Source organism: Grus americana, chromosome 1 (genome assembly GCF_028858705.1).
Source record: "Grus americana isolate bGruAme1 chromosome 1, bGruAme1.mat, whole genome shotgun sequence".
NCBI lineage: Eukaryota > Metazoa > Chordata > Aves > Gruiformes > Gruidae > Grus > Grus americana.
In genome coordinates, this window is record NC_072852.1 from 132234194 (window position 1) to 132254980 (window position 20787).

Sequence of the window (20787 nt, forward strand, 5' to 3'; positions counted from 1 at the left end):
GAAATTTTGCTGGGTCACCAAATTCTAAACAGTTCTCTTCTTGCCTTAAAAGAACAAACATACTTCAAAGGATACTTGCAAAATGTCTCTATTACCACAGGCAGATCAATGCTTAGAAACTTTTGTCGTGGTACAAAACTGCTGAGACTTACTGAAACAAAAATATAGAGATATACAAAACAAGAACAGTCATTCCAGGATTATAACATTAGGAATTTTAGATTATAATTTTGCAGAAAAATCAGATCTGAAATGACATTTCTTCAAGGATGAATAAGCAATCTAAATACTTGGTTTTGCTTGGGTTTTGTTTTTAAAAGGGTGCAGCCATTAAATCTTTCTTAAACATGGTCACTATCATAGTAAAGTCACTCCACAAAATACAATTAGCATGATTTCAGTAAAAGTAGATCTAAGATATATATTTTCAGAGGCAACTAGACATCTGTAGTCATAAAGACCACATTGTGTAATTTAATCCTTTTCAAAGAAAAACATATAAAAAGAGATTATAGTTACCAGACTTTTTCAACATATGCAGTCCACATGTATACATTCATACTGTGGGTGCACACATGTACTTTCTCTGAAGGCCAGAAAATTCTTCTCTTGCAGTACCTGCAGAAGATCCCCATGACCTGAGGCTGAGCCCATGGTGTAAAGGATAGGGGCAGATAGGGAGCAGAGTTCTGGAGACACTCGGAGAAAGCAAAGGCTAGGAGATGATGCATTACACATCTTAACACCAGTTAGTCAGTACACAAGTAGCTTCTTTTTCTGTTTTCAGATGGTACTGTAAGTGACTCCAAGATGTAACAGTGCAACTTAAAAACCTGGGTGGTGAGACTCAGCATCCTTCCTATAAATAGTGACAGGAAAATTGCAGTGTCAAGCACCACATGACCTTGAAACACTTCTTTAGTACCGTAACTTCTTTGAAGGTGTACATGAAGCTTCAGCTGACTGCACAGCAAATGTTTATGAGAGACCCCTCAAAGAAAACTGAGGTAGCTTGAGACCTCCCAGAGTGCACTCTGTTAATACAGGGGTGCTCCATTTGGGTTGTCTCATAAAAAGTCTTGATGCAGTCTTTCAAAGTAAACAGTAGTCAGTCTGCCAGCCTCAGGGACCGTTTGAAAGCCTTAGCTCTGTAACAGCTCGAGGAAAGACACCTTTCCTACTAGGAGGCTCCACTCATAGCCTAGCGGAGTCTTATCTCCAGAAGGAAGAGGTTTAGATAAATTAAAGTAGATTTAGAAAATCACTTTAAGAATGAGCTTGCATAGCATCAACAATAGTCACTCTGTCCCAAAAGTACAACTTTGGACACAAGTTGAGGCCAGCCACAATGGCCTGTATTTTCCTTAACAACCTGGGAAAAAGTTACAGCTGTAAGAAATACCATCTCCACAGGGATATGTGAAAGCAAGAGTTTAAATCCCACTCAATACAAACATCCCTTGGGAAAGGAACAATTTAACTCACTCTGTGAGAAATTTTAAAGCCATAGGCTACGAGAACACTGGGAACCTCACAGCACCAGTACATAACACAACAAAAGTGCTGCTAAGTATAACTTAGTTAAGAGTGAGATCAGATTTCTTCAGGTTCAATAAACAATTCAAGGACACAGGAACAAAGACAAGGGGAAAGCAGTTCCAAAGGCACATAAGGCAGAAAACTGTCTACTCAGTCACATAAACACATTTTCTTCTGTTAATAGAGGCCCTTCTGATGAGTCAGAAGCAATAATTAGTCCAACCAGCAACCATACCACGAGATGGAGAGATTTGGATAGCAAGGAGTGCCAGAAATGAATGGGTTTGGTGGGGCAACAAGCAGAGAACTTTCCAATACGAAAACGGCCATAGCTATGCCAAGACAGCTTGAAAATCATGTTCTCTCTTAACTTAGCTTAAGAAAGACCTTTGATTTAGGGGAACTGAGAGAAAATAAGTAAGTCTGTTGGACTACTGAGTGAAGAACATAACAGACAGAAATCCTGGAGACCACAGAGCTCAGAAAGTCAGAGGCATCCAAGTCAAATGATACCCAAAGTAAACAATTCATCAGGCTGAAGGCTGGTATCAGAACATCTGATCAGACCTCTTGTTCGTGAGCCAAAATAGCAAAATGGCTGAGGCAGCCAGTGTATTCAGAAAGGTTTCAAAAGGCACACACTGCAATATACTGTAATTTCTGTCACCATCCTGAACCTCAAGTTGTGCCTACATTGAGAATGGATCACTAATCTCCTTCCCTCTTTGTTAGAACAGCCACTAGACATGGATCTAAACTCCAAACTTTGCTGCTGAAGCAATCTCCAAAACACAAAGAAACTCTTCAGGAAGTTGCTGGACTGAGCTCTAGACACTGTAACACGAGGCAATGATTTTAGCGGCTGTAATGGATCAAACCTAATAACAACAGGCAAATCTGTCCTTCGAGGAATAAGAAAAGAATTACAGAAATTATGTTCTCCAGGCTTGTCTTCAAAAGACACTGCTGGGAAGAGGTGAACAGCAATGAGACTGGGTGAGAGAAAACAGTCATTGTTTTCCCACTCCGATTAAACAATTATTTGACCTGGAATTAACACTTATTTTGTTGGTTAATGCTAGACGGTATTGGCAAATATTGAGAAGAATGCACAACAGACACAATTTTAAATAGAAGTGATTTGGACACTAGCTTGACCAAAGAGATTTTCAAAACCTTTTGATGGGGGAAAGGGCATGTACGCTATGGACGAGAGAGACGGTATGGCGTGAGATTTTGCTATGTGGTCTCCAGAAGAACTATACATGTAACCCTTTAAATATGGATTGAAAGCAAAGAAGGATCATCCTCAGCAATAAGGGGAAACAAGCATGGAAATACTGAGAAACCAGACTCTAACAGAGACACCTTCATCAGGGATTATGGCTGTTGTTGCCCACAAATCTCCCCAAAGCCAGGAAGTGGCTATTTTTTAAAAGACTTGGATAAAACAGAAGTAGGAGACTGGTCCAGCTGGGGGAAAGTATCTTCTAGGTAAATTCCATCTTCTTTTCATGAAGGAAATCTTGTAGCTTTTGATCTGTGGTGGGCGATGCAGATACAGTAACATTCAGGGATACAATGTTCCCCCAAGCAGTGTGAATTCCAAACATGAACGTTAGCCACTAGATTATTCCCAACCAACGAGGGCCAGAGAAGGAAGCCAGGATTTTGCAATACCAGAAATGACATGAAGGAATAAAAAACCCCATACAAAATAAAGAAGAAACACTACAAAGTTGCATGGCAATAATGACAGAGTCCTCCATTTCAACCTTACCTTCTCCCAACATAGGGAGAGCCTCTAAAGCATAACTGGCCTGCAATAAGAAAAGTCTTGAGTAATACTACATAAATTACACCCACAGTATGAATTTATATTGGATTACATTAAATACTTTTTACAGGGAGAATGCTAATTAAAAGGATTAATCAGTGTGTCCATCCTAAACAATAAGCATTCTTAATCATTCCTTCTGTTTTAGTTTTGGCCAAATCTCCAGCACTCTTAAGTTCATTTAGGATTATGATTCTTTACAGGTGGTTTTTTTTATACTGGAAACAAGAGCTATATATAGCATCCATAGCAATGAAAAATATTTTTGCAAGGATATTTTACTTTGAGGAAACAGAAACATTTTTATAGAAGCAAGCTGTATAGTCTATTTCTTGTAAGTAGCTAATATGGACATAAATTTTTCAAAATATTGTATCTGGAAGCTAGCTTCAAATGAAAATATGAAATTATTACTGCTTCTCCATAAATTGGGACTATCATGACAACAATGCAAGCCTAAGCAGAAAACAATACATGCATAATCTTAGGATGTTTTTCAAACATTACTTTAGTGACATTTCTAGAGGAAGTAAAGTCATAGTACACACTAGTGCAACTCCCATATCAGGTTGTGTGTTAAATGTAGCACCATTCTAAAAAGTAATGTTTCCTGCAGGCAGAAGGATCACACAAAAGAATAAGGCATTTCACTAAAACGTACTGCTATTTCAAAATTCACACAGTAGAGGAGGAAATTATTTTTCCTTTCTTAACTGTAAAAAAACGGTTACCACATTCTGATCAGTCACATTTGGGGAAAAAAAAAATAAAATCAAACCTGTTGGCCCCAAGCCAGTATTGTACAGTGCAAAGTTAAGTCTGAAATATTTAGAAGCTGTTTCATTGGAATGCATGGAACTCTACGATGGTACAGTAGTCTATCTGCTGCCCAAGCCAGGATCCTATAATTTTAGCTCTCGTGTTTTTCCATGGGGAACACAGAGCACAGGTTGCGTTTGCAGCAAAGTTTGTAATAAAGTCAAGCTTTTAGCTTTCAAATTAACACATTCAATGTGCAATTCCCAGGGTACAGTAAATCGCTTCAGAATTATATTCCTGTGAATACACTGTAAATTGTATTTTCACACAGTAACTTCTTAAAGTACAACTACCTCTTTAGATGCAAGAACATTCTTTTCTGACTTCTGAAAGACTGTCAGGTTCAATTGTTTTGTAGAATTACTGTTCAGTAGGAAACACTGACTAAAACTCCACTGCTGCAGCATATTGGAAAAGAGAACAATATCAATTGTTCTAGAGTACCTACAGTTTGCATTGTTAGAGACTAAGAAAGGGAACTTAAAATAATTACTAAACTCTATTCTTAAGATTTGTTACTGCATTTGGAGTAGATGTCATCAAATATAGAACTGTGTGTTGATACCACACAGGTGAAGAATGTTTTCCTCCTGAATGGCAAGAGGGCAGAAATAACAAGTGAAGAGATCATATTTTGGGCTTAAATGAGCGTATAGTCTAAACAAGTAGAAATAAATAATTCGTCACAGAGCATCAAAATATGACCAGTACAGAAAGATAATGACTGACAAACTACCTAAAAATAGTTTATGCAAGAATGCTAATGGATTTACACTACCAGATTCTAGCACTGTTTCTAAAGTACCTAATTCCAGTGCTTATTCAGAAAAATACAATGCCTTGCTAAGAAGGTACTTCAAGATGTCTGAAGAAAAATCTCCCCCTGCAAGGTATAGCTGTATGTGAGGAACAGGCAGGTTCCTCACAGGAAGGGACAGTAGTTTAACACTTCATACCTTTTTAAGCCCATCTGGAGCTAAATTTCACCATGCCACTCAAGCTACTAAATAGACATGTTGATGAGTTTGTTCATTGTTTCCATGCTTGCTCCAAGAGCAGAATTACTTTTTACTTGTATACCTGGCTCAAGGATATAAGTTTGCCTAAAGGAAAGCCGTAGTCCATTTCAAAGTAAGGAACTAAACTGTTATAGGTTTAGGGCACTCAAATAAATAAAAAAAATAATCAGGAAAAAACTATGTTGTGATTGTACTTGTGGCTCAGTAGTCATGGGAATCTGTCACAAACACCTGGATATTAGGTGTGATTTAAGCAGTCATGCTAATATTCCAGGCAAGGTGTTAGAGCAAGATGCCCCAGAGATTTTACAATAGTATTTTGAGAAGTTTATGTGTTATGAAAATGCAGATGCCTGGTTCCCATGACCAACCTGAGTGAGATCTGTTATAGAAATAGCCCTTTCATACTTTCCTGAAAAAACAACCATCTCATATCACATATGGTTTCTATTACCTTCGTAAATCATTGCACTGTGCACATTTCATTTTAGGCCTGAGTAGTCCATGTCTCTCCACTGGCTGTAACAAGAAATGGATTCTGCATTAAACAAGTTAACTGACAAGTGCTCCAAGACCTTGTTCAAGCAGCCAGGCAAAGTAACCCATATTAGAAATCTTTTATTAAACTGTTTTAATAAAGAATACCAACCTGTGTACTGAAGGTGCATGGGGTGTCCTACAAACAGCATGTCAATATGGGGTAGGTGTTTTACCCTGATTAGCCTTGTTTGGTTCTCTAAAGAAGGAGTCACACAAAAGCTTGGAACAGAGTCCTTCTGGCAGTCCATGCTGGTTCGACAAACTTTGCTGGCCTCAATAACTTTTCGTGCTGGCAGACAGGCATACTGCAAAGGGCATTTAAAATTATTATCAAATTTAAAGGTATTTTCCAACAGATCAGAATAAAAGGTACTATATATTCTTTTTTAAAGCAAAAGAAGTGCCTCACTGATACACTACTACCCATGAAGAGCTGAAATCTGATTTTGGGGGTTTTTTTGTCAAATCTTGCAGAACCTCTACCTGATACATATTCAACCTGTCATTCCATTTTTGGTAGAATGTGGAAGAGAGGGTGTGCACATGTACCAAAATAAAAGCTAACTATTTTTAAAAAGGTACACACATGCACAACAAAAAATCAAGGCATCTAAACATAAGTCAGTGATTTCTAATGAACAGAGCCTGCATCGACATGCCAGCGACTTTACCTGTGTAAGAAGTTTTAGTCTTCATTTATCTAAAACCTCATTTGGCTGAACAAAACCTTATGTTCAGCAAACAAACCAACAAACCTACCAGCTGTGTGGTAGCTAAGAAACCATTCTCAGGCCTTAATGCAGTGCTGTGTTCCAAGTCCTACCTATAACATTCTTTCACTCTGCAGTCTGAAAGACCAGATCTTTCTTGCTCCCCACAGGCCGAAGAGAGTACAGCAGAAAGGAACAGGAAATTGGTTTTCCCCCTCATGTCTCTCATAAAAGCTGTGATAGTTTTCCTTTTGTTCTTAAACACAAGCAAGGAAAGTTCTTCATCTACTGTTTGCCTTAGGGAAAAAAAAAAAAAAAAGAAAAAGGAAAAGGATTTTCTTGCTCCTTGACCTGATAGTTACACTCCCTGTAGATGCATGAGTGTCAGACACTCTCCATTAACCTCAATACAAGCTCTTTCTATTCTAATGAGGGGGAGAAGGCACTTTCAAATACTGCTGGATAGCACTGCAAAGAATATTTAAAATAGTTGTTCAAAAACTCACAGCCAGTCTAAGGACACTTGAAGATCACAGGCTTCTGGATGCTTTTATTTCTTCTCTGCTCCTAAGTAGCAGCTATGAGCTTAAGAATGTCAAAGCTCAGTGGGGTAGTGATTTATCAAATCTTGCTGAACTCCAGGATGTTACCAGCCACTGTCATATTTCAAATGAACTGCTGGTCTGTGCTCAATTCTTAGTGGTTAAATACCACAAAAACACCCTGGAAGTTTACCATTGTAGAAACTGTAAACATGGCAGATGTAGGAACAGACTTATTTCCATTTCTTTAGGTATTTATCACTAGAGGTCAGAACAATAACAAACTGCTATGTGCTTGTGCTCTTTTTCTTGTAAAGAGAACTGTTAGCAATATTACATCACTATCAATATGAATTTTAACAAACATTTCTGTATTTTGAAGAGAGTATGTCAAAGTCCTACGGAGAAACTTTATACATTTCTATGTTACAGAAAAATCAACATGGTGAGAAAGGAATCAAATAGAGGCTCTGATTTTGAGAATTTGGGCGATCTCGAGGACCTTCTTCTGCATGTTTTTAGTTCAACCTAAGGAGGAGCACTGCTGGCATTAGACAAAATAACTGAACAGATATTCCAGTGCTTTGCTTTGCCTGTAGTGCTCAGTACCTTTAAAGACTGAAGCACCAAAATATGCAGTTTTACCTTGTTCTCAAAAGTTGTGTTTTCTCACCAATATTCTCATCCAGCAGTGAAAACGGGGGAGACGTCTTTCTGCCTAAAGGAATGAGGGGTTCTTCCAGAGACTACTTGATTGATCATGGGAAAAATCGTAACTAATACTTTGGGGTTTTAAGCTGTACATAGTGAGAATAACATACACATACACCTTTATTACAAACTGTAAGTATTCTTAAGCACTTGAATATGCTGCATAAATGTTGGTAAATATTAGTAATTTAATTTAAATCATTTCAGATTTACCAAACAGAATTAGCAGTTTAAGTAACTTACCAGGTGGCTGTCCAAGTTATTGCTATATGAAAAGCAAATGTCTGTGAGGCTGTTGTTACTACAACATTCAACTGTGCCATCGAGTCTTCTATAGACTAAAGAACATAGGCATAGAGCAAATGAACAATATTATAGTAACTTCCTGAAAAGAAATTAGTCACTGAATAAAATAAAACAATCATTCTGTAACCTTCAAGAATTATAGTACTACACAGAGCCTAGCTGTGGTTCAGCCACAACTAAAAATAAGCTTCACCCCTTTAACAGCGTCACCGTCACCTGATTTCAATCATGTCACATACTGACTTTTTCTTCTTAATAAATCTCCTTCAGATATTGAGGACCTACCACTGCAGTGTTCTGAGCATTGTGGGTTACAAAATACTTTTATCTGTTGCCCCCAACTTGCATTAAGGTTTGGCATAGAAATATGTTATCAGGTACTATACTGATTTCACTGACTGGGTATGGAAACGATCAAGATTCAAAATGTCCTCTTTAAAATGTGAAAGCCTTTACAAGATTCAGGTTTTGAAAGCTTTCCAAGCCTTGAAGGCTGCAGCAGTGAATAAATGATGGTTGAAACTGTGATTTAAATAGTCCTGTACAGAATCTTTGTACGGATGTTCCTTAACTGAATTAAACCCAACTTACTCTACAATAGCTTTTAAAAAAACCCACAAAAGAATAACCACTGTAAGAATCTGTGTCACAGCAACACTGCAGTATCTTCCTTAGGTAGATCAAGCCTGCGATACTGGTTGCTGATTTACCACTGCATAATCTGCAGTCCACTAAGACGGAGCTTTATGCCTGGGGCTTACAGGTGCAAGCACTGTACCGTACAATCCTTTCTTCAAGTACCCTGAGGCTAAGCAACCACATATATTTTTGAATAGTGAATGACCATAAAATTAATTTCCTTATAAACTACATTGAAAACCAAAAGAAGAAGTGTTTTCAATGTCAAGAAGGTCCTTGGGGCATTGTTATCTGTCTTGCTTCATACTCAAATAGTTTACTCTCCATTTGTTTTATGGTCAAGTAAATAGGGTCCATTTGCTAGATGCATTTTTATTTATATTCTGTACTTATGTCAAGTTGTGAACTGTGAAGATTTTGACAAATGACAGCTGCTAGAGACTGAACAGAGTTCATTTAATTTCAGAGGAATATTTCTCACTGCTGGAGGCTTATGGCTCCAAAAATGCAGACAGACTGGTCTGATTAGAATGCAGCAGTGGGACAATGGGCTGTTAACGCAATACTGCAACCAAGCTTGGAAGCAATATTGAGTCTCTAGTATTAAGTCTCTAGTATTTCAATCTAAATAGGACTGGTTCAGTTGCAGAATATGCAGTTTTATTATCCGTGATTCTGAAATTGCATTTCAGAGAACAGCAGAATCTGAGCATATATACCTACAGCTTCTAGGAATTGGTTCTCATGTGCCATCCCCACCCAACTGAAAGCGTGTGCAAAGTTGCCCTCCTCTTCAGAGGGATAATCCAAACTGTCAGGTCTCTAAAAGCAGCATCTTACCCACACTCTGCTAGTTTCCAGTTAAATATTTAATCTCGGTTCTAGATGTAAGATTACTTTCCTTACATACTAAAATAAATAAATAAATAATTAACCTTTTCAGTCTCACAAGAGAACTATAATGCATCAAAAAAACCATGGGCAGACCTCCTGTTTACTTTCAGTATGATGGAAAAGTGCACTGACAATTTTAAAGCTCTGAATAGCATCATATAGGTTTTGGTCAGCCGCAGCCCCTTACCTTTGGAATTCAGTCTCTGCAATCCTCGCATGAAACAAGCTCTAGAGAGCTTCAGGGCATGTCACAAGACTTTCAGCCAATTTAATCTGACTGTTCTTTTTTGTTCTACTTAATTTTTGTTTATTGTTCTAGTTTATTTCAGTTCTCATTTTTTTGTTTCTCAGGGGTAAGCCATTACAGCAACAAGCACTCTAACATATAAATGAAAACAGAAGGAAACAGACTGACTTCTAGAAGCAATATGTGCGATCCAGACAAAACTGAGTTTATGGGCAATGACACTGTGAGGTTGAAGAAGCAAATGAAACATAAAACCCATATAGCGAGACACATCAGAAGAAGGGCCACAATAAAGCACATCATTGGGTTAAGCCATACAATTTGTAATGTCATGCTGATCAAAGCAGTAAGGTAACAAGCGAAATTTACATCTGCAAAAGATCACTGAGTTGATCCATGTAACTGAACTAAAAATAGAGGAGATAATTGTATTACTGCTAATAACCATGCTATGCAATATCCTGAAGAGGCAAATTTTATTATTCAGATCATACAGGATATTTGTATAGGATGACTGGAAGACCAGAGAAATTCTTCTACCTTCTATCTACCTCTTCCTCACTTTCAGATTTCACAAAAACGAATGGTGTATTGGTCCCTGCTTAAGACAGGATAGCAGACTTGACTTAGGAGAAATCTGTCCCCACCGACAAATCCTAAATCCAAAATAGTCTTTAAGACATGATAAAATTACAATATAAAATAATGAAGAGAGCACCTAAAGTCATACCTCTAGCTGGAAAGCTTAATTGCTGTAGGGTGGCTACACTAATACAGTAGCCAACCTGTGACTTCTCTGAAATGTCTCCCAGACAGGAATTCCAGTCTTCTACGCTGTAAACTGGGCAGTCTTGCAGGTTAGTGACAAGGTCTCCCACAAAAAGACCTCTTGGTCCATTGGCAGGAGAATCCTGACAAGAAATAGTGAAGTCAGTCATGTTATTATAGTTAAAACTACAAGGATTTGTTTACAATTCTGCCAAATTGCCATGAAATCTTTAGGTTAAGATGCTATTTACAGAGAAACAGAAAATCTCAGGCTCCACTAGAACTGATTATTTCAACTTACGATAGAGCATTACAAAAACAACATCCTGTACAAGTAATAACTTATTTATTGAAAAGAAAAAGAAAAGTGTTCCAGGGGACCTCTTCAAATCTGAGTAATTATTTTCATACAAGTTAATATGTTGTGAGTTTTCCTACCATTTTAAGTTCAAGAAGCTTAAATTAACACCCTGAACCTTTCAACAAAGCAGGATGTACCTACACTTTCAAAGGTATAAAGCATAATAAATGTCACTTTCCTCCTGAGTTATACCAGGTCACTTTTAAATCCAAGAAAGACTGAATCTTTTCAGCTCTGCTGTTCAACTGTGCTGTATTTGATTAAGTCAGAAAAAAAATCAGTTCTTTCTAGAAACTCAGCAGTCTATCTCTACTTTGCTTCCAGCTGACCAAACAAGCAAGGAAGTCAGCTCAGAATAATCTTTAACATTAAAAACAGATAGCAATAACTAGAGCGATAATGAAGTTTCCAGTAGATTTACTTGGTGCCAATATTGAAAAGAAGTTTAAAAAAACCCCACAGAAATAAGCCTGCAAACTCATCTCAAATGTCTAAACAGTTTTATAGTATGCTGAGTAGACTATAATTATTCATGTTATGTTCCTTCATTTACTAATACTAAAAAATATGAGACTGAGAAGGAAACTTTAAGCAGACAAAAAGTGCAATGTATTAGATTCTGTAGAATGCTGCACTGACCAAATTTGACTGCGATAATAAGAGACACAGGTAAATTTCAGGTCACAAAGCACATAAGATGAAAACAGTAAAGATCTTTTCTTACCTCGGCGACCTCAGTAACAAGTGCCCCAACACCCGTGTAATAGAAAGGGAAAAGAATGGCTGGCAGCAGAAACAAAACCATGAAACTTGCAACACCAAGAACAAAATTATGCCACACTCCTAAAAAGAAGGAAAAAAATCACCTTTCTAAATAAACACTAATAACAAAAAGGTGTTTTTGAAATGCAAGATTCTACAATTACCTTCTAATTAACTTTCCTGAAATAATTACTGTAAGAACGGATGAAAAGTTAATTTGTGAACATCGGCATGAAAGAAGAATACATATATTACTTTACAAACTTAAGTTTCTATGATGTCACTTGTAGGGGAGTTTTAGAGAAGCCTCTGAACCCCTGAGAATTATACTATCAGAAAAGACAGGGAAGTCGTAAGTCCATTTTTAAGGTGTCATTCTACCCTAGTGATATTTCATCACATAACACTACTTTTCTATGTAGCATGTGGTGGGCAGAGTATCCAGAAGAAAAACTGGGCTTCTGAATCAATTCTTAAACTACAGTTTCTATCTACAGAGTTGTCATCAATCATGAATATTAAAAAACTAGTGGAAGGAAATTTATTACTTGTCACCTTCTACCACAATAAACTGTTGAATTTAAAAATCTGAATCAATGGGCTTATATGTGAATAAATACTGTTTGTCCTAGTCAGCAAGACAGATGAAATTTAGGTGCAATTCAGTATTTTTCATGGTTATCTCCATTATATGAATGAAAATAATTGCATGTATATGTGCCAAACAAGATGAGAAAATTATTTGAAAAAAGGCTTCTTTTACAAGAAAATCCCGACCTAAAACCACATCAAGAAATTAAGTTGTGCAATCAGCACTTCCTGACACATTATTCTGGGCAACATATTTTCAACTGAAATCTTTATAGTATGCTGTTCTCCACAGGAAGAAATGAATCGCTATCATAAGACACGCTTGGCTTTCTTCAACATCCAGTACTACACAAATTTTCTCATTTCAATTGTGTTCTTGGACAAACATTTTGTATGACCAATGCAGGAAAATTTTTGCATGTTGAAGACTCCTTATTTCCTTCTTATAGCGCTTCATCTTGTTAAGAGATGTTTGATTCAATTCTATATTTACAGTACAGTTACAGGACAGGAACCGAAGTAAATATATTTAAAAACATATTAAACCTATCTTTCTTGCACTGTATATAATACAGGAATCATAACTCTTATTTCCCCTGGCTATCTCTACATGTCATCTGGTCTTCTTTTACAATGTTTCTGATGCTGCAGAAATGAGACACATTTTTGGAGTACTTTAACTAAGGGTTTGTTACTATTTCCACTAGTAGACGCTTCTTAAAGTGATTTCTCTTTCTGTAAGTTTTTAATCGTCTAATTGAAAGGCAATCAGGTAGATGAAATATGTCAGCATGCAGTTCTCTTTATCTCACACATACGCGTACACCGCACACATACAAGTGCAACAAAACCAAAAGTATTAAGTAAATATTTTAACTTAATTGTTTTAATCTTTGAATATTAAAAATAAACTATTTTTTCCAGCTTAAGAAAGGATCAAAATCTAAGACAGAAACAAAATTCCTTTGTAACAGTATGGCTGCTAGAGAAAGTAAACTGGGAAAAAAATTAAAAGAAAAAAAAAAAGAGGTGATGGAACTGCTGGAGGGTGACAAGGAATACTTTCAAACAGCTAGGAAAACATGGGTCTTAATACCATAATCTACACAGTTTGCTATGTGGAATACAGCAGAAAAGTCTAAAATAGAAAGGCTTCAAATTCATCCCAGGCAATCCATAGAAAAATAAACAGGCTCAAAATGAGAATACCAGTAGAGGCACACTGCTGAGTATACCATCAATTTCATTTTATTAAAACGGCCTCACCCTTGGATACCTAATTCCTTATATTTAAAAAGGGACACTTTACACCACCCTTAAAAGACCTTAAAATAATGTTTTAAAAATCTTTAACTTTTTTCTCTTAAGGACAAGACAAAACGTATTAAAAAGGACCTCAAAAAATAATGTGAATATTTGAACTAATTATAAGAAAGTGCTGCACAGAAGCACTTTTTATCTACTACGCATAGAATTAATGCAAAAAAAAATCACAAATCTTACAAGAGCACTCCTTCACTATTCTTGAACTCATGATGCCATCTGCTGTACAACAAATATACTCTTTAATCTCCAGAGTATAGGTGAACTACAAAAGGAACATTCAGTGTCGTTCTCTACTCTAGCTCTTTTACTTAGCTGCCATAGAAAAATCTGAAAGCATGTCTCTGTAAACTCAGATCTTCAGAACACTGAGAACAGGTTCATTCAACTGCTCTGAAAGTTAGGAAAAACTGAGTAAAGTTTACTGAATATCACATTTTATCGTTATCAAACATCCTAGTTCTGAAACATATTTATCATTAGCTGTAAAAAAAATACATATATTTGTTATACCTAACTGGTAACAAGCCATTGATGCTAACCAATCTTGCGACATGCTTGTTCCTACCCTGTATTCCCCTATTTCAGGTTTCCCAAGAAACATGAAAAATTATTACAGGTGTCTGCTTGTCACCAAAAACATGCAAGCAATTATTTTCCATTACAGCTTATAATCTTGTTTTTCTTGATGATTTCTCAGGAATGTATGTAAGCAACCTCTCTTTGAAAATCTGTGTGTTTTCCCTTTCAGTTCTGTTCACAGTAGCTGGAAATGGAAATTGATTAAGTTGAGAAACCGGCTTCACAAAAGTTAGCCTATGGCAGTGAATGATTTTAGTTCATTAGGTTATTTGGAATATAGATATATTTACTTACCTGACATTTATCATCATTTACTTGATTTATGAGAGCTTGGAAATATGCTTTGCTAAAAGCTTCTGTATGCCCAGCCTAAAACTCTCTATACAATGTTTTAGTTACAATATTCAAGAAACAATGTTAGTATCTAAACATTACAACAGGCTGGCTGCTATCCTACCGTCCCCTGTGATAGAAAATCATCAGTATCAAGAACTAAACCAAGATGTTAACTTTTCTATCTTTGTTTCAGTAGTTTGGGAACTTTTGTCTCTAGAAATCAGTGATACAAGTGGTTCAGGTAGCATAACACAGTCTCAGTCTAACTTCCCACAGCAACAGGGCTCTACTTCCCAGTAGCCAGAGACCAAAAAACATCAAATAAAAAAAAATTTGGAGGTTATTTGGAGCCATAAGCTGGGATTCTATTTGGATGTTTGTGTTTTAGCTTTTATTTCCTCCTGATGGCAGCATCAAAACACAGTGACCAGTATAACAACATGACTCACTTGTCACTGAAAACCGCTCCCAATGCTATTGAAAAATCACATAACAGATTGCTCCTATTGCAGAAAATGGTACTGAATTGCTCAAGGGTGTTCACGTGTGACAGCAAGTCATGTTCCCATACCACCAGTCTTCTGGTTGAGTATTTTTGAGCTTGTGCGCTCCAAGGTTTTGCTACTTAGGCCATACAATATGCCCCCCCCAAAAAAAAAAAAAGGACAGAGGAACTTCTGCTCCTGAGCACTGGTGTAAGGGCTTTTTCTAATGAGAGACGAAGGTCAGAAACCACATTTTTTCCCCAACCACACAATTGGAATTTCTTACGTACAACTATTCTGAGTCAGATCTAGGATATAATAACATTTTTTCATGACATGAAACAGGTACTCATTTAAGTTCCTAGAAACTGATGTCTCTCCTCCAGAAAACAGCACAATATGGACAGTAATGATCAAATGATTTTCTGAAATCACAATTTCTGTTCAGAACAGAAGGATCACCTCTAGGTAAAAGAGAAGCTTCTGTCCTTCTTCATTTTAAACCTTTAATTCTCCATCAAGGATTCACAAATGATGCCTGTAGAATAAGTAACTGTGCTAAGCAAAGATTTAATAAAAAAGTACAAACTATTACCTGCACAAAATATCCTTAATTGCTGGACTGGAGAGATCAGTTGCAAGTGGGTTGTGAAGAGGTCAACAAATGCTCCAGGATAGACAATGAAGATAAAAATCCCAAATCCATTAAATCGTACTTGTTCTCTTAAAAAGAAGAAAAGAAAAATTAAGTGGTGTTACTGTAAACAAACAAATGATAAACGGAGAGACTCCACATAGCACACATTTTTGACAGGGAGAACAATTAAAATTATACTGATAAAAGTAACTTATAATTGAAAGTTAATTAAACTAAAGGATGTTTTCTGCAGTAGTTGCCACTTTTAAGCAGCACACATTTGTGAGCCTGGTAAAAAATAAAGGATAAGTTCAACTTCTTTTCTGTCTCCTAGTAACAGTAACACATAAAATACTCAAAAAAAACCCCAACCTACTTTCAAGTCAACATATAGTTTAACATTTGGGAGATTTTTTTCTCTTAAGTAAAAAAATGGCAGCCTGTAGGACACAGTTTCAAACAAATCTATGAAAAATTATCTGGAAGAAGCAATTGCTTTACTTTTAAAGAAACACCTATAGATTTCTGGAATTTATAATTTCTCTTAAATGAAATTTAGAGTAAATTGTAAACTAACAAAAATGAGGGAAATGTCATCTGAAAAAATGAAAACAGGTCAAGAGGTTAAAGGGACAAATGCTATTTAAATATATTAGTAGCTGACACTGTCATAAATAGCTCTTTTTGGAATAACCACATGAAGGTTTTATGAAGCTAGAAATTTCATAAGGGACTTACAGAGACATGACAATCATGTTCCAAGACAATTACATTCCAATTGTTATTCCAAGACAATTGTGTTCCAAGACAAACCAGGCATGGATCAGCTAATCCCCTATCTTTACTGAGACAGCAGACTGGGCATAGTATTTTATTTATTCACATTTATTTATTTATTGTGCATATACAATAAAAGAAGACACAGAATTATACCAAATTAATCAATGAAGTAATACAATCATTCCCTAGAGTTAAGTCATCAGACCTACCCATGATATCAATTAGTAACAGGCAGTCTCATACATATACATGATTTCATGACTTGGGTAGGACGTACAGAGGAAGAAGAAAATGGCTTTTTTGGCACAAGCCTTGGCTAAACTAAGGCTCAAATATTTTAAGCTCTTATAGTTCACAGCCAATACTATCTTGAATGGAAGTTGGTAAAAGTGTATTAGATTTCAGGGAGTCAAAGTGATTTGCCAGAATAATAACATTTGCCCACAGCAGAACTATTTAGTAAAGCCTAAACCCTGAAGATTGACCCTAACAGCACTATAAACCCAGCCTGCACTAGGAGCTTAAAAAAAAAAAAAAATAAAGAAAAGAGGACAAGCAGAAAACAGCAGCAGCAACAGCAGTGTATATTGGACAAACTGTTTTTCCCCTGGAAATAGCTGGGAATTAATTTTCTGACAAAAACATAACCCACACTTGAATATTTAGAGCCTTTGCTCCAGATCTTGAATGAAGATACCACATCAGTAAGGTATAAGAATTATTCACTCTGGTTAAAAAGAGCTCTATAGTTACTCCTGGCTTCTCCGCAGCTAGCCAGCAGCATGTGAAGGCATTGTGAGAAAGGAAATTTTGTTGCTTCTTCCTGTGGTGGGATAAGCAAGAGCTTCATCCTCCACAGAAAAATCCCTGTGAATATTAGGGGGGAAAAAGCTGAAAGACAAACAGAGCGTATGAAACATAGAGGGTCCCAAGCCACCCCTTTAATTGAGAACTTTTTGGGTTATAAAAAAGGTAGTAATGGGTTAAGATGCAGTCAGGACTCCCTACACTCAAGAAAATTAGAGAAACAACTTAGGGCTTCATGCTCATGGGACAGATAATGATGATATCCAGAGGAAGTGCAGAGGACACCTGAGTATCAATCCCAGTAACCACCACTTAACCCTCTTATGCTGGACTGTTATTTAACAGTAATGACTAACCATGTCAAATAACATTTTTGTGAAGTAATCATCATAGTTAAGTGACATTAAAAATACCATCTTTGATCAAAATTAACACATCACTGAGATTAATAGGGGCAAATCACATCGGACTGAGTTACTGCTTCAGCCTGTTGGCACACTATTTCACAAGCTATGTTTAAACAAATCAATTTAAAATCTTTTTAAAAGTACAGTTGTGCAATAGCGCACGGGTCCTCTTCAAGTGCCACAGCTGCAGAAATGCAATTGCTGTATGAAAAACAGGACCAACTTAGAAGAAGTACTATTTTAAACCTAATGCAGTGTGGCATATTTGCAAAGCAGAAGTCCTTTCTCATGATCTGTAGAATAGACACTGTATTAAAATTCTATCCTTAATTGTACACCCTTTCAAACTTAAAATCTAAGGAAGCTATGAAATACAGAATAAACAGCCTCTCCAGATAAACTGAAGCAATGCTAACAACATTCACCTGTAAGTAAATTCTCTGGAATATTGGGCTTTGTTGGCACATAGTAAGAGAAAAGTAATTTGTATTACCGAATAGCTGCCACCCCATGGCCGACTTCATGTATCACACCACTGATGAGGATTGCAGAGAAGAAATAGGTCAGCTGGCTGACAGGCAAATTTACACCAGGCACCTGTTGATGTGGGCATGACAACAAAACAAAACACAAGAGGAAACCAAGAGGTACAAAGACAAATCATTCTGTCCATAAAATTGCGGCGCTCACTCAGCTTCTTCAGACCCACAACAGAACAGAACAGGGGCAGTTCTCACGTGGCACTATCAGTTTGTACTTCTTCTCCCAATTTATTTAATGTATTTTAAAATATATTAAACATATATTCTTTTGTGGAAGGCTGAAAAGCTCTCCAGGCGCAAAAGCCTTCTCCCTGCCCTACTTATTCCCCACAGTCCTGACCGAATGTGTCCTACACTATATTAAGCTCAAGAGGTTTGTAAAAATGTACACAGACTTCCACTCAAATGAAACAGACTTGGCAACTGTGGGCATTAGTTTACAATTTACTGTAGCAAGTCATATACCTAGAGAGATCCACTCTTCAAAAAAAGAAAAATTAAAAATTGTATGGCACTGAAAACACTGTGAGCCCTAAAAGTTCAAAAAATGAGTCTACAGCTGGAACTGTCAGTCTCCCATCTAAATCACAAGACAATCCCAAATTTACAAGGTCAAAAAAAGGGTAACTTTTGTCTATTGTTCAAGTTTTGGCAGTCTACATACAGCAATTTAACCTTTAAAAAAACAGCACTTGAAGTGAGCATACAATTTTAATTTATGCAAGACATAATATGCAGGCCCCTCACATTCCTCCTGTTGCTGTGGATTCCCACCACTCCCCAAGTCCTTTATTGCACCAGTCATGAGATAGCACCTGCTTCCAGATGAGCTTCAAAGCAGTCACGAGTCAGAGAATGAGGAACAGAATCACAGAGTGGTAGGGGTTGGAAGGGACCTCTGGAGATCATCTAGTCCAACCCCCCTGCTAAAGCAGGATCACCTACAGCAGGTTGCACAGGATTGTGCAGAGAAGATCTCCAGAGAAGGGGACTCCACAGCCTCTCTGGGCAGCCTGTTCCAGTGCTCAGTCACCCTGAAAGTCAAGAAGTTTTTCCTCATATTGAGATGGAACTTCCTGTGTTCCAGTTTGTGCCTGCCGCCCCTTGTCCTGTCACTTGGCACCACTGAGAAGAGTCTGGCCTCATCCTCTTGACACTCGCCCTTTAGATATAAATATCTAAGTATTTATAAGATCCCCCTCTCAGTCTTCTCTTCTCCAGGCTAAACAGACCCAGCTCTCTCAGCCTTTCCTCATGAGGGAGATGCTCCAGTCCCCTCATCATCCTCATAGCCCTCCGCTGGACTCTCTCCAGTAGTTCCCGGTCGTTCTTGAACTGGGGAGCCCAGAACTGGACACAGAACTCCAGATGCAGCCTCACCAGGGCAGAATAGAGGGGGAGGATAACCTCCCTCAACCTGCTGGCCAAGCTCTTCTTAATGCACCCCAGGATACCATTGGCCTTCTTGGCCATGAGAGCACATTGCTGGCTATTGCAATCTCCTCTTTTTCCCTGCTCAGTTCCTGTCCCCGCGCGGCTGCCGTGCTGCAGTGGGATGGTAAGGTCACTTCTGCTGCTTGCTCTGGGACAGTTCTGTCTGCTCCACAGTTGTCCCTGCTTGAGGCAGGGTGCACTCCACTACAGTCACTAACAGCTGATGTGAATGCAGCTTGAATTGCAATCCAGTGGCAGAAAAGGGATGCTATGGGCAAAAATTCCTGGCCTGTCTATAGGACTCTCTAAAAAACTACCTTTGTGGGACACAAAAGGCTGTAGATCCAACTGAGCAGATCTCATTTGATTCTACCTTCGTTCAGTCCTGTACATTCCTCAATTATATGCATTCACCTATCCATGCAGCAGAACTCTACAACAGGTTGGTGAGAGAATCTAGCTAAAAGAAATCCTTCAAAAGACTATTTTCATTAACGTTAAAGTGAATCATTTCACAAATTCTGTCCAGAGAGTGACCATGACCAAGATATTTATCTTAACTGGGACAACTATGGTACCCCACTGTACGAAGACAGCTGCTCTTCATTCTTTAAGCATCCATTGCTTGTATGACAGCACCAGCTGTGGCACTAATGCATCAGATAACTGGTGCTGCCAGTGGCCCTCCACCCTGGGCACATGGGAGGACAGACAGCAATAGCCAGAGTTGCCATCTTAATGCCACCATGACCACAGCCTGTTAGAACACAGCACCAGATGCTTTCAGACTTCACGTCAAAGAAGCTAGCCTGAAAGGGAAGCTAACTCTCATGAAGGGCTCTGAAATCAATAGCAGTATTTTGTTAATAAGCATTGACATCTATTTTACGGTCTTCTGGAAATGCCTTTAGTAAAAGAAGATCCTTTACTAGTTACCGATCTGCCTCTTTCCCACTTTTGTCAATAGGCAACCAACACAAGAGGGGGCAGCTGAAGAAAAATAGGCCAGTTACCTACAGATAGGTATTTTAAATAAAGTACATGACTGAATAAAAGAAGGAGGAGACAAAAATCTTAATCAATAAAACATAAGCAGAACTGTATCTCTCTCCCTCTCTCTATATATATATATCTCTCTCTCTCTCTCCATAGCCAAAGGCTAAAAAGAT

The 20787-nt window shown here is 37.6% G+C and overlaps 1 protein-coding gene across 14 annotated transcripts in view; it reads right to left on the reverse strand.

Moving 5' to 3' along the window:
* MBTPS2 (membrane bound transcription factor peptidase, site 2) overlaps nt 1-20787 on the reverse strand; it is a 43404-nt gene that overhangs the window by 12961 nt on the left and 9656 nt on the right. For 10 of the 14 annotated variants that reach the window (XR_008576866.1, XR_008576865.1, XR_008576862.1 and 7 more), the window contains exons 4-10: nt 18136-18239; nt 15607-15734; nt 11657-11775; nt 10534-10714; nt 7961-8055; nt 5864-6059; nt 76-151 (exon numbers count right to left, since the gene is read on the reverse strand). Coding sequence is in view for 4 of the 14 variants with exons in the window: in XM_054823970.1 (XP_054679945.1) it covers nt 76-151; nt 5864-6059; nt 7961-8055; nt 10534-10714; nt 11657-11775; nt 15607-15734; nt 18136-18239 (899 nt within the window). In the remaining 10 variants the exon portion in view is untranslated. The other 4 variants (XR_008576867.1, XM_054824025.1, XM_054824014.1 and 1 more) reach the window with 4 other exon arrangements.